Genomic DNA, 15,248 nt, shown 5'->3' on the forward strand with positions numbered 1-15,248 from the left:
TATCAAGTAGTTCCTGGTAGTGCGATGGTCTCCCTCTATAATGTGATGCTATTGAAACTATCGTCTGATTTGTTACTCCATCGATATGTATCAGCTTAGTCGATGATTTTATGTATAGTATAATAATCAGACAGCTCTAAAGAAAAAAAATCACTAAATTTCCATCTCCGTTTGGCGTTTTTTGGCGTGCTCTGAAAAGCCCTCCTTTATTGCTCTAGGACTTTATTCAGTTACGAGAATAAACGAGCACGCAGTTACTGGAATGTCGAAACTCATTTTGTAAGCATGTTAATGTCTCTGTATCATATTATTGAAAACTTTACTACACTGTCTTAAGAATATTTTTTTCCTGGGGCAACGGGCACTGTGGTTTGATTCAGCATGAGCTTCCCTTCTTGGTAACCAGATAGATTGCTCACACATCCCGAATTTCCGTGTCTAGCGGCCCCAGTTTGTAAATATTGAGTGAAAGGGCAGGCCAGCATCATTCTCAAAGATGTGACTTAGGATTTTTATCGCCACACACCTGCAATCATACCTTTAGTGCATGCCCTGGTAACTGCTTATAACATGTGCTGCGTTTCTCTCATGCAGCCCCTAAAAACGGTGGTTATAGAGTGGAAATCGGTGCACCAAGAAAGGGGGTTGAAGGCTGTGGGACAGTGACAGAATTAAATAAATGGTGTTTTAGCAAATGACAAGAAACTACTTTTAACTTTTTACTTTTCCTATTTTCTGCAAATTTGTGTGAATACCAAGCAATGCGAGCGTTGAAACTACAATGAAGTAAAGAGAGTGTTTGCAACCATAGCCTCGGTGATTTTGCATTAAACAAACAATTATCTTTTTCGTGTATACATGGATAAATGGATACGTCAGTGTAAATAAGGGAACAAGGTGGCAATGGACACAGTACCTTAAGAATTTTTTTACTTTAAGCTTCGTCAGTGGCGATGCTAAAAATCGCTTAAGGGATTAAAGTAGCCTTGCAACCGTACTAAATTTGTCGTTTACAGCTTCGCCAGTGGCAAAACTAAAATTACAACTCTTTCGAATAAAAAAAAAAAAAAAATGCAATTTACTGCCCTTCATGGTGACATGATGAAAAAGCATGAAACCACAAAAATGTTAAATCAAGAATATTCTCTCAAGCAAGATGTGTTTAACAAGGAACCTGTTAACCCCAGTCCGAATTGGACCGTCAACGAGACTGGCTCTTCTCTGCAACGTAAGTAAATGAATCTATACATGTGTTGGACAAATTCTAGAATTGCTCCCTCCCTTATAAAACAGATACAAAATTCCTGTATGAAGGATAACCGAATTCTTCAAATAATAGGTTTTAATAGCTGCGAAAACCTTGTAATTTGGACGTTGTTTTATAATTTTATCAGTGTTATTAGGGCCAGAATACCTGACAAACTTGTTAATTAAAGTACGATTTAGTGGTAAGGGCCTTATTTTCTGAAGCACAACCAATTTTACAGGCAAGTTAAGCTTAATGCAGACTAACCCAACCCTGAAACCAACGTTCTTCGGATCTAACCTATACGTAGTTACTGACACCGAACTTGCGTGTCATAAATGAATTACGATATGGTTTAATTCTTGCCATAAACTTTTCAACATATATGAGAGGGAGCTGTCCTAGATTTGATTTTATTGTGCCTTAATAGTTGATCGTGTATTTTTTATATATTCATTATTTTACTTGGGTTGGGTGTCTATCATTCTACATTTTTCCTGGTCTTCCTATTCTCTTTCTCCCATCAACTTTTCTATCGACATATACTCCACATGTCCCTCGTCCAAACACCACTCTTCTCGTAACTCCATATGTAGCCTGCTCTCCCTTCTTCCAGGTAATTTTACTTGCACTCCCCAGGTAACTCCACAAGCACTCCTCAGGTAACTCCATGTGCATTTCTCAGGTAACTCCACATGCACAAGAAGGAGTATTAATCTAACTTCTTGACTATGGTGGATAAAATCGCTTAAAGTAATAGATCCTTGTAATGTCATATTAGGATGAATAAGCTGCAGAACTCTGATGAATAAAAATGAATAATACGGTGATGAAGTGAATAATAGTGAATTACGGTGAACATGAGGACCTACCGTGAATAATATAGAGAATAATGTAAGTTATGGTGAATTATATGCTGAATTACGATGAACAAAATCTTGAAGCAGCTAAAATGATATAAAGATGTCCTAGTAATTATAGTAAAGGTGATAAACTCCAGCTTGACCGTGCGAGTGGTCAGTCGAGGTCAGAGGCGATGCCGTGACCTGACAGGAAGGTTCTTATTTACAATGGAATCTCAACCAATTTCTTAACACGAACGAGTCTCCTTGGTTGTTAATATTGGCCTGGGTTAATTGTTACGGTATTTTTAACCTTCGCTCTGATTTGGTTGTGAATTGTTTGATAGCTGAGTGAAGACAATATTATGAACGGTCCTATACACAGCTGAAGTCCAAGAATGTATGTAAATATAGCCTGATCTGGGTTGGTGGTGGAGGAATTAAAGGGTTAGATTATTCTCTCTCTCTCTCTCTCTCTCTCTCTCTCTCTCTCTCTCTCTCTCTCATTAGATATGGGGGATCAGAGACAGAGCAAAAATGGGACTTTTAGACCAAGGTGGAAGACTATTTCGAAAGGTGGATTGGTGTGGAATAATGGACTGTGGATGCGACTAGATTAAGTGGAAGAGTATATGATGGAAGAGTGGATTGGGATGGAGTGAATAATTGGTTGAAGAGGAGGAAAGGGAGACTGAGTGTGAGGTTGAAGGGAAAGGTAGGTGTGGAGAGGTAGACAAAGAATGAGGTAGAGGGGCGAGGTGGATGTGGAGGAGGAGAGGTAGGCCGAGAATGAGGTGGAAGGTCGAATGTTGAGTGAATAGATCTATAGCTCAGATCACTTGGCACTCTGGCGATAGTTTCCCCTGCTTTTTTTTCCCCATCCATTTCCACCCGATATGATGATGATGATGGTGCCCTAAGCTTTTTAAGACGTGTACCCCGATTCCCATCTGCATTCCACATCCTTCCTTTCGAGGGATAGGGAGGATGCTGAGGTATGATTGTATAACCGGGCAAGAGAACTACCCGGTTACGTCAGTGCCACTACTTGAAGGTGTCCCCCTCATGGCAGTGGGGAATGGATGGATGGTGGACCGCATAAAGGCCAAATACTGATAATGATTGATTTTAATGCTGATGGACTACAGTTAGGCTACAATTATACAGGACCGAATCAGACAGCAATATGGACCGAATCAGCCAATGATATGATCCGAATCAGCCACTTACCAAATTAGCTTGCACCTTGGAAAAGAGCACGTTGTCCGACCGTGAGAAGGTCGTGGGTGACAATGATACCCCTTCTAGCCTCCTATGACTGACTCTGCTGATTCAAATAGCATGGTACAGCTAAAAGAGAATACTATACGGTACTCTTTTTACTCTTAAGGTGACATAAAACTACCGTCCCTCCATTATGAATGCAGTGTTGTAAGAATAGAGTATCCGAATATGATGCTAATGGAAATGTTTACTTCTGCAGCATTGTCTATTTCTGCCACAGAGTTCTGAGAAATATACAACATAAAGATAAAAATGTGGGCCAAGTTAATGTGAAAGACTTCGTTCGGTTATATGAATGTTGGATGTTGATCTGTAGTTTGGCAAGTTTGTGTATTTTGTGTTTTGTCTATATTGTGGAGTGAACGGTGCAATGTTGTTATAATTTACCCATGTTAGGTATTTCCAGAGTGCACTGCAAGCTGTGTTGTGACGTAAGTGCACGTATGTAGTGGTGTGACTGACAACAAGGCCCCAGAGAACTTATTCCAAGACTACGACATTGAGGCGTAGAATAGCAGCTTCAGTTTTAGTCACAAACATGCTTACGTATGTCACAATTAGATCCTACCCAAAGATCTCGAGGTCAGCCAGGAAATCGACCCCAGAACCTATCTTTGCGAGGCGAGCATGCTTGCAATTAAATTAGCCACTTTTTTTTTTTTTTTTTTTCAGATGTACTGGAAGGGAAAAAAAAAAAATCATACACTTACAGTATAAAGGCAGTTAACAAAAGAAAAAAACACTACCACACACTAACGTCCAGGGAAGTGTAACAGTGTGTGCTTGAAACGTGGTGGATTTGCAGTAGTCATAACAGCAGGGAAAGGATATGAAGTGTTTAAACAGAGTCGAAGCTGCATTATCTTGCCAACACTTCCATATGTGGGCAGTTAGTCTACCATCAGGACAATGCATGACACACTGATACCAAGACACACACAGTAAGGAAGCCAGCCAGTCATTCCCTTCAGTTCCAGCCGAGAAGTGAAGACCTGGAATTAGAGCATAAAAACATTAGAAGCATTAGAAGAGAGGATTACTGCAGTAGGCAAGTTTTCCATGCTGGGCAGCTCCTACAAGAGTGACTAAAGTACCAGAATAAGACAAGGATAGCAAAGAAGGGTCCCCCGCCCACCAAACCCTCCAGCCGAAATCAGCAGGAAAAGAGTAAGACGGAGGACCACGCAGTATGAAACAAACTGGCGTGGACATTTTATAGGAAAGTGTGACAGGAGACTTCCGTGGTGAAACCTGAAAAGGAAAAGGAAAGGAATAAGAGAATATCTAAAGTGAAAATAATCTGAAAAATAAGAAGAAAAATATTCTAGATATGCGTTGTGAAATTTCAGTAAACAATATTTTAAGAAAAAAAAAAAAAGGTCATTTAAATTTAACCTTCAAGATTGCGAAGGACATAAGTGCTGATTGTTGTATGTTTGATGCATATTACATAAAGCTGGTTCTTAAGTATACTGCACATCTACTCTGGAGGAAATTAACTGATTGGAATATGTCTCATGCATATATATTTACTTACCAGAAAAAACATAATTATATACTGTAAATATGCTGTCCTGTTGTGGCTGATGGTTCTTTTTAGCGCCTCGAAACTGTCAGAACCTAATGATGCTTTTGCTACATTTATCAGAAATATTTAGTCGGGTTGGAAGATTATTATTATTATTATTATTATTATTATTTTTATTTATTATTATTATTATTATTATTATTATTATTATCATCATCATCATTTCGCATTTTCTTCTTAACCAAACTGTTATTCACTGTTAACTAATTCAGCTGCATTTTCATTAAATAAAATACAGGGATCAACTTATGAGACAAGAAAGAACCCTTACTGCAGTGAAAGATAGCCTCGAACTAACCATGAAAAACTCTACGGGAATTACGTGTTAGGAAAATGAGGCACAGCAAAAATGAATGGGCTATTTTGGGCTTTCATGCTCATTTGACTTCTATTATTTTCCTTTTCTGTGTCCATTTGGATTATCTTAGGGTGTTATCTAGAAGTAATAACTTACACAAAGTAAAGTCCATTACTCATATAAACGTTTTATACTTGTGTTTACTCAAGATACTTTATCTAAACATTCTGTCCCGCCATCATTTCCTTTCAAGATATTGGCTGTCATAACAGAGTCCCAGATTTTTTTTTTCTTTTTCACAGTAAAAAAATAAAATCTTCTGCCTCACCCATGTAAGTTATAGTTTGTGTGACAGTATGGTACAATGCGAGTATACACAATTTTTAACCCACCTGGCCCGAAATGTGGTGAGAATTATCTTATTGTTCATGGACTCTTCTACTCTTCAGCATTATCCTTCCATTGCAGTGGAATGGAGGAAATAAACTTAGTAGGTCTGATGATTGATGCAGATGTCAAGTTCTTCATAAATATTTGCCTGTCTGAAATCCTTAATTTTACTCCCTTCATGCCTTACCTTTTCCCTTGCATCCTGAATCCTGAAAAAAACCTAGCCAGCATCTCCTTGCATTAATCATAAACCACTAGGAGCTGCACACGACCCAGACCCCACCCTTACCAACTCCAGCCGTCCAATCAGCTGACAGCACCAGACACCAGCAGAGTTCAATCTCCTCTATTTACCTCTGATGGGCGCTGGCTCGAACGCATTTTTATTTATTCGCCTGTACAAGGATATCGATTTGGAGGAGAGTACCTTTGTTTTGATGTGAGAAAGTTGCAATAATTTTTTCATTAGTAATGCTATGCTTATTTTTGCATATGTGCTGGGAATTCAGTGATAAAAGAAAAAGAAGGGAGTTTGGCATCACTAGAGTGACGCGCAGGCTTAAACGCATCGAGTTGGCAGACGACACTAGCATCATATCTTGTAGCAAATTGATACAGGTGTTTCCACATTTATTTCGCAAGTTACCTTTTCACTTTACTCTCAGGTAAAATGCTAAATATACGTCACTAATATATTCAATTATAATTGGTGAGATTTACAGCCCATATAGTGGGAAATTAGCTAAAATAACTTTGCATCTTGCTCCCAAAAGTTCCTTGGTGGTGAGCGCGGCAGATGTGAACTCTGGGCGTCCTGAGTAGAGTTGTGGATGGTGTGTGGTCGGGGGGATGTACGCCTAGCCAGTGTCTTTCCTTTCCTCCTCCCGTCAACATCTTCGGGATTGAAACACCATGGAGTGATAGTGGAAAAAGTGCAGCTGCTTGGAGTATGTGTGTGCTAAGTGCCTGAAAAAAGTTACAAAATCTGGGAAAATTTTCATTTTTCGTGTTTATTATCCAAGGTAAATGGGCCGACTTATGTCAATATCTGTTGACAGTCTTGCTTGCCCTTTTCAATGATTTGTTTTTTCACATATGACATTTAATCATTGTGATGATAATTTGCAAACTGTGTATTCCAAGCCACTTACAGAACATTGGGTTAAGTAGATTTTCATGTCCTTTTTTCCAGCGACCGAAATCCCAGAAATGTTTTTACCGTAGGCTAGTAGTGATTTGACTCGTGATGTTATGATGAATGCTAGCCTAATAACTGATTGTGAATGTATGCTAGTGGTTGTGCCAAATAATTAATATCGCTGCCAGTTTGGTACTACGGTAGAAATGCTCTGAAAAGTTATCTCCGTTTCACCATTAGTTTTGTTTACAGTGCTATTTATCCGGTGTCGTCTTGTACGTTCGTGGAGCTGTATGTTTTAATTGTTTTTTGTTCAAGTAAGAAGGAACCAAAGACTGAAAATCTGCAGAATTTGGAGCTGTATGCTTTAATTGTTTTTTGTTCAAGTAAGAAGGAACCAAAGACTGAAAATCTGCAGAATTTGTATGTTTTCATGGCTAACAGTTCTCGTTGCGGTAGAAAATTTGTCCAGATTGGTTCTTCAGACATACCATCAAAGGAGGGTATTGGTTGTGCAGTAAGCCAGTACCGTACTAATAATAACTGTGAATTTACAGCATTGTTGGTGATTTTTAATGAAGTATATCTGGGTTACGTGTGTGAGTTAGATATTTAACATCAGATTTTCATTAGCATTTGTGGGTTTCACTTTTTTTTTTTTTTTACTACCGTATCAGCTATGCAGTACTTAAGATTATTATTTGGTATTTTCATTATCATTTATTTTCATGTTTCTTAATTCAGCTAGTTCGGTAAACCTTCAGTGTTTTTTTTTTTTTTTTCTCATGAATTTAATGGTATGGTAAGCCTAGGCCCAAATCCTAACTGCAGTAATTATATGACCTTCATCTGTTGAAGTGTTTCTTGTATGTAAGCGGAAAGCATACATGCTGTATACATATTTTCATGCACTTGTATATAATTGTAATCCACTTTTATCCATCAGCCAATAATTATGGACCATTGCTGGCCAGATCCTCAACTTGTATAGTATGGTATATTATTTTGCTTTCCAATCCACCTGCTACAATGTTAGGTTTTCCCTCTAGGCCAAAGAAGATCCAAGCAAGGCAGCAGCATGAGTGGGCGTGATTTGTACCGAAGTGCACTGAGAGGGGGCCACATGGACACCCCACACCTGACCAGTGACATGTCCCCTATGTCCAACCTGGCCCACTCTCTCTTTGGCACATCCCTCTCTCACACGCCCCGCAAGAGACTGTCCCTCCATTCCAATATGTCTGATACACCAGAGTCCTTAGGTGAGTTTGCCACTTTTTTTTTTTTTTTTTTTTTCCCCCCCCCTCAGGGATGCTGGTTCACCAGCTATTCCCTACTTCTGTTTCTGCCTTATGTTGGATAACCGACCTTTCACCAAATATTCCCATTTTATTACTGCCCCATGTTTGATATCTGACTTAAGACGAGAGGGCTGTAGTATGTTTCTCTGTTTTTATAGGATTTTCTTTGATGTGTCGAGAAGAAAATAACAAGGCATGCTGTTAGCAGATACTGGGGAATAGTTGGTGAACTTTTGACACAATTGCCTCCTCTCACACACGCTGCAAGACACTTCTTTGCACTGTCAAACTGTGCAGGAAGTTTGATTTGCTGATTGTCATAGTGTTGTCATACTTTCCCTGTAACCTTTGTCCTGCTTTTGTGTGGTGAGGGTTTTTGTTGGCTTCCTGTGTGCTGTTTCCTATCAGTTCCTTTCACGTGGCAAACTCTCATTATTTTCAAATAATTCTTGTTTGCTGGTCTTCATTTTGGTAGTGTTATCATAACCTTCTTACATGCTGGTTTTTTCCCTGACACTGTAGTGTCTTTCTACGAATGCTTGCGACTCTTACCATATTCTTGCAGTGTTAATCTTTTACAATTATTATCTGTCATCCTGGTGCAGCAGCAGTCCCACCATGCAGCATACTCTACCGACTGGCTCATGCATTTTTATTCCTTAGTCCCTCATTCTATTCACCTTCTGTTTATATTCTTTCATCTTTTGCTGTACATTACCTCATTGTCTCTACCTTGGAACAGGAGCTGCTTAGTGTGGGGCAGCTGTGATTTACAGCAGTTTTCCTCTTAAATTCAGATTTTTTTTTTTCTTTTTCTGCCTGCCTACTGGTTAGCTACTGTGCATCTTTCATCTGTAATGTATATGATATCACTGCAACTTAATAGTCAGACAGCCACTGTGGCTGTTATGGTTCCATAACAACCCCTACCAGCTTCAACTTGCTTTTTATTTATAGTGGAAGTAAGAACTAAGTGTTCCCACTGCAGAGCCAAATTTAGATAATAGACCCCTTTGTATTGCTTTCGCAGAGCTTTTGTTGTACAGTAATGTTGTAATGAAAAGAGCATGAGATGAAGTTTTATCAAATTATCCAGTAACCAGCGGTATTCTACTTAGTGTTAAATTCTGTAGGTGTGGTAGCTATTGTTGACAGACATGGACCTCCAGACATTATTCTTGGTAACAGACCTTCCTCCGACACTACTTTCCATCACATACCCCCCACCTTGGTGTATATAGGTTGTGTAGTCTTAACATATAGAAATCCAGAGCCACTGTACTGTAGTATATTTATGTATACTGTAGCTGATTGTATTTTCTGTGTGTGTGTGTGTGTGTGTGTGTGTGTGTGTGTGTGTGTAAGTATGTACAGTACATTTTTTTACCTATTTTAATTTGCAGGTTCTGTGTTGTAAATATGAAGGTTTGGCTGTTGGTTGAAATGTGTTGCATACTGTATTTTTGGTAGGCACTGATAGTTTTTGCTCTTCATTGTTTTGCTACTTTCTTAGTAGCTACTGGAAATAGGATTTGTACATTTGATAATTTTTGAAGGCTCCAACATGCTTCCATGCATCGGGCATGGTCACCTAATGGCTGCTCTCCATGCTGCTTGATCTCTGGCAGCTTCCCCATTCAGCTCCCAATCCCTGAGGTCACACTCTGTGGCCTCATCCCAGGTCTTTTTCGGTCTACCTCTCGTTGCACAACCCATAACATTAACTCTTACTTTCTGCACCCAGTTGTCATCTCCCATCCTCTCCACCTGACCATCTCAATCTACCTCTCCTCATCACAACACCAATACACTCCAGTCCCATCCTACCCCTCAACTCCTCCGTTGTAAACCGAGCCCCCCCATGCCTCGCACTAAGGAACGGACTGCACATCACCCAAATCATTGTCATGTCTGTGCATTTGAGCCTGCGAATATCGTCTTCCTTTACTGCCCAGGTCTCACTGCCATACAGCATTACACTCCTAACACATGCTACATACAAAGATCCCCTGGCATGGAGGGAGAGCCCTCTCAATGTCAGAAGAGGCAACAGCTCCCTGATGATTATTCTTGTACTGCATTGTACTAGAATAACTGCTAAATATGTTCTGTGTGAATGTGTAGGTCTCATATTTAATACCAAATGATATAACTAGTACTTTCTGTTTCTGGCTCTTACCCAGCCCATTCATGATAATGGAAGTTGGAGTAGGATGATCATACTCTAGTAGCAGTCCCCTCTTAGCTATATCTGTGACCTGTTGATCTGTATTTGTGTTTAAAAGTGTATCTGTGCCAGAACATGTATAGCTTGTAAGTTTGTACTTACGTTTAAAAGCGTATTCAAATATATTTCCAGGCCGCATGCATGACAGCCACAGCTCGGACTCTTCATCCAGCTCAATAGAAGAGTCTTCCATCTCTCCCCGCCGGCTGTCTTTGTCCCGCAACAAAGAGAACTTCCCATCTCCATATTACTCACCCTCCCGGAGTGTCCCCGCCCCACCACGCCCCCATGCCAGCCCACTTCAGGATGTACAAAATACGGTCAACAGAAACCTCAACTTCAGCCCCCGGAAAAAGGTAACAAAACACGTCTCAAGATTGCTGTGCAGCATGACAGGGTGAACAGCCATTGTCATATGGCCCCTAGCCTCTTATACCATACAAAAAGAACAGGTACCGGTACTCTTGTGTGGCCCCAGTACGGTACCTTACATGAGATTGAAGTGTTGAGTAAAGCTAGTACGGTATCTGCTCAAGCTAGTTCAGTACAGCATATTTTTTATTTTCATTGCTTTTTAGTTTTGAGCTTGTTGAGCATAACACCACTGTAGATCTGTAGTTATGTTTACTGTAATAATTTTGATATTCTCTGCTTTATTCCAGTTTTAATGCAGCATTGAAGTGTGATAAGTACCACCTCAAAGCATTACATTAAATATTGTTGATGCACAAGTAATCTAAAATGCAAAAATTCATAAAAATTATGATATTTGTACCATTTTTTTTTTTTTTTTTTTTTAGAACTTGCAGATGGTGTCACCCTCCAAAAGGATGTTCATCTCCCCACAAAAGCCATCTCCTCCCGAAGACTTTGACACCAACTCTCAAGATAGTGGATACTCTGAAAGTGGCAAGAAAGTGGATGATAACTGGTGAGAGACAAAAGGCTAAAATTCTGTATTTCCCAACGTGACTGATTTTGTATTTTTACTTTAACCTGCTTACTTTTTATTTACATAACATGAACTACTTAATTTTCATATTTAAGCTTGAGTTATATATCCTTTGCCTCTTTCAGTTCCTACTTTCTCTCTCTCTCTTGCTGGATGGCCAATATAGTTTTGCTGTTTTTGTTCCTTGCACCTGTCCTTACCTCCTTACTCCATTCTCTCTGAACATTCTTGTTCCCATTCTTCTGTCTCATTTCATTCTTTTCGTCACTGCTTCTCTGGTTCACTCTTTCTTTCCATTTCCATGCCTTCTATTACTTTGGTGGTAATGCTGTATTTTGTGGTCTTTAGTTTCAGTGTACCAGTCAACTGTGCCCAAAGGAAGCTCAACCTGGACCTCTCCCCTGCCAAGCCTCGTCTGTCCATCTCGCCAGTGAAGTCCGGCACCTACGTATCATCAATTTTCACTGTTGCAACATCCACTCCAGTTGCACCCTCTAGTTCTCCTAAGGGGTCCCAACCATTCAGAAAATTCTCATCATTAATAAAGGGTGACGACGATGATGCCATGCTCAGGGATCTCATGGATGAAGAGACATCGCAGGATGGGCATCCAACAGGTTTTTCCAGCCTCCTCTCAGCTCCCATCCAAGTGTCAGGTGCCCCCACATCAACAGAGATTACTTCCATCTCTCAAAACCGGCCCTCCATTCGTCGATGTCTCTCCATGGTCAACACAACACCCACCACCTCGCGGGTGAGTTGGTTGCACAGTCGGTTTAGTGTACACAGCTGTTTGGATACCAGATTAGCTCAGCTTGCGTGGTACCATCATAATCATGATAAAAAAAAGTTTTTACAGTATGGTGTTTATAGATTAGGGAAGGTTTCGTCAAACTGCATTACAGTAATTATAGTTTACCCATTATTCTTTCACATTAATTCATTTAAAAAGTTCCAAGTGTCAGTGTATTCTATAAGACAGGTTTTTATGGAATGATAATTATCACAGTATCATTTGCCTCTTCCTTATGTTTTTATTTATTTAGTGTATTTGCTTTTTTTTTTTTTCACTCATGTTAAATGTCAGGACCAACTTGCCTAGCCCTGGGTTCCTATGCTCCTCATGGGGCAGTATAGGATTGGATGATGGATGGATTTACTTTTTTTTTTTTAGGTTCAGTGTGTCACATCTGAGATAAGTAGTTCCAACACCTTCAAGCGGCCAGAGCCTCCAAGTGATCTCCCAGGGACGATAGACTGTAAGCGGCGAAAACTGGATGACCCATGTGAGCAGCCGTCTCCTCTCACCTCAAATGCCACCACCACAACAGGTGTTAGCAAGGTCCGCAGCCCACTTGCACAGAGGCAAGTGTCTGCCCCTGAGCCCTCCACTTCGCCACCAGCCAAACCCAAGCTCATGCGCAGCCACTCCGAGAGCCACGTCTCAATCATGAAGGCATTAAACAAGAGCAGTAAGTTCTCTCTTTGATTTGGTCAGTAGGGGAGGAGCATAGTTTTATCCTCTTAGTATTTTCCTTTTCATTACCTTACTCTTGGTTTTGGATAATCTTCTATTCAGCCCTAGAATTTAAGTTACCTGTACTGGTATGGTATTTTCAGTTACTGTACTGCTTCATCCATTGAACACTGGTTTGGATATACTGTATGTTTTGAAGTTGGTCATTGATGTCCTAATAGGTGTTTCTTTTGTCTTTCCAGCTGGACATGGTGATTTCATAGGGGATTTTTCTAAAACATGGGTTCTTCCCACACTTGAAAACAGTAAGCATCCAGATCTCAAATCTATCAGTGTTGATACTTTAGCTGAAGTGGTGAGGGGAAAGTACAAACTTAAGGTGGCATCATGTAGAATAATAGACTGTCGGTATCCTTATGAGTTCTTGGGGGGACATATTCTTGGTGCAGAGATGTGGCACCACCCTGAAATGGTGGCTGAAAATCTGAAGGCACAAAAGGGAGCTCCAGTCATAAAAAGTGATGACTCCCTCCGACACATTCTTATATTTCACTGCGAGTTCTCTGCTGAAAGAGGACCGAAGGCTCAGAGACTTCTACGAGAGATGGACCGCACGGCAAACAAGGAGCACTACCCTGCTCTTCATTTTCCTGAGATGTATCTACTGGAGGGAGGGTATAAGGCATTCTATGAGAAGTACCCACAACTGTGCACACCGAACAATTATATCAAGATGCTGGACTCAAACCACACTGAAGATCTAAAGCATTTCCGGGGCAAATCAAAGTCATGGGCTGCTGAAAATAAGCAGTCGAAGAGTCGCAACGCACTACCTCGACCAGGACTGAAGAGACTTGGGTTATGATGACTGTAGCTAGGATAGGTCTCTGGCAGGTTTTGGTACAGTATTTCCCTAAGTGTGTGTGTGCAATATGTAGTTTTGTTGTGTATAAAGAGTTTTGTCCAGACAAGTTCATCATCAGCAAGAGTTTTTACCCCAGTAATACCAAAGTATAATTTATCTGCATGTTCACCCATCTCAGTCTACCAAAAGATTTGCTGGTGTGCTGCTCGTCTGCACAAAATTTTGTTGATTTTTTTGTGTTCTCACACTTTTTGTTTTATTATTTATGTTTGATCTGATCAGTTATTTGATTTCTTGATGTTATCACCACTTCCCACTACTGTACTGTCATTAGGGCCTGTCATGCCAGATGGGGTCACAAAAGTCAGACATGGCTTGCATAATGAGGGCATGCTTTGATAACATCTATCATGTATCCCTTGAGAAGCTGTTCTTTCTAACCTCTTGAAGGTGATCTTATTACAACAGTACTGTGATATTTGCAAGTGATGAATTTGCAGCAGCCTCGTCTTGCTCCGGCTGCAAAGTTTGGCTGAAGCTTTATAACTTGAGGTGCAGGTGTCATCATCGCTCAACTTGACAAGAAGTACAGGCACTCCCCATTTAACGTCTGGAGTATGAGCAGTCAGGATGCTTCATTAACCCCTTCATTATCAGGTCCTCATTGAGCTAAATCAGATCTGATATAGAGAAGACTAGGTGAAAAATAAACGTTATTGTAATGGAGGCATTAATGGACTTGTCTGATCTCTTCATCACATGGAGTCTTTCCTAAGATGATTAAAGTAGAATGGTAATTTCAAAATTAGATAGGCATTATTATCAGAGGGAATCAGCTATGCCAAATGTGATGCACATGCAACCGGCATATGGCTGAGGGGTTAGAAACACAAAACACTTCACTTCCGAATCAAAGCAACTTTTAAATAGGAGCCAGTGGTCATTACTCAGTGTTTTGAACTGGGCAGGTTGTATATAGCCTTAAACTTTTTGAACTGAACAGGTTGCATATAGCCTTAGGTAGCCTGTGAACTATCATGGTATTCTCTTATACTGAATAAATTTGCCTGGTAAGCAGCAAGACTAATAAAAATTATATCCTTGGGTGAAAGGGGGGTTAATTGAGGAGTTCCTGTATTACACTGATGCATTCCCTTACACTGTGGATTGCAGTTCATTTCAGTTTTGGCTCCTGAAGTCATGTAAGAGTAAATTTAAAGTTGTTTTAGCAGATAAAGTGCACTATTACTGCCATTGTGTTCGTCCCTTGGGTGTAAAGATATGATTGAGGGCTCAACCTGGTATATGGCGGCTGATATTGAGAACTACTTTGTACATATTGTAAAAAGTATTTTTTATAGAGTGCATTTTCCTCTGAGTAAAAAAGACAAAAAGTGTTACTACTATCCTCTAGTTCCCTCAGTGCCGGCTGTTAAATATCATAGTTAAACACTCAATACCTTTACACTTCAGTTTTTTTTTTTTTTTTTTTTTTTTTTTTTTTTTTTTTTTAACTAAGTGTAGACAGATCTCAATCATATATTACAAGTATGTTTTGGGAGATAGATAGATTTTTAAACGCAGAAATTGTAAGCATATCTTTCTAGTCTTTGTGTTAGGGTACAGAAGCAAGGCAAGCA

General features: G+C 39.9%; 1 protein-coding gene across 1 annotated transcript; it reads left to right on the forward strand.

Moving 5' to 3' along the window:
- The first annotated feature begins 7,864 nt into the window (after positions 1 to 7,864).
- On the forward strand, positions 7,865 to 14,695 carry LOC145400112 (M-phase inducer phosphatase-like). The gene is made up of 6 exons (XM_080272623.1): positions 7,865 to 8,048; positions 10,447 to 10,670; positions 11,115 to 11,245; positions 11,615 to 12,020; positions 12,441 to 12,738; positions 12,986 to 14,695. Exons 1-6 carry the CDS (start codon positions 7,865 to 7,867, stop codon positions 13,606 to 13,608), a joined length of 1,866 nt encoding a protein of 621 aa, XP_080128749.1. The 3' UTR covers positions 13,609 to 14,695.
- The last annotated feature ends 553 nt before the right edge of the window (positions 14,696 to 15,248 follow it).

This window comes from Coenobita brevimanus, chromosome 51 (assembly GCF_032717465.1).
Source record: "Coenobita brevimanus isolate Jiangsu-jjx chromosome 51, ASM3271746v2, whole genome shotgun sequence".
Taxonomy (NCBI): Eukaryota; Metazoa; Arthropoda; class Malacostraca; order Decapoda; family Coenobitidae; genus Coenobita; species Coenobita brevimanus.

Bases quoted from the DNA above. Each gene is read 5' to 3' on its own strand.
- LOC145400112 (XM_080272623.1), top strand. From the start codon at position 7,865: ATGAGTGGGCGTGATTTGTACCGAAGTGCACTGAGAGGGGGCCACATG. The intron at 10,671-11,114 runs GTAACAAAACAC...TTTTTTTTTTAG, and splicing joins ACTTCAGCCCCCGGAAAAAG to AACTTGCAGATGGTGTCACC. The intron at 11,246-11,614 runs GTGAGAGACAAA...TGTGGTCTTTAG, and splicing joins AAGAAAGTGGATGATAACTG to TTTCAGTGTACCAGTCAACT.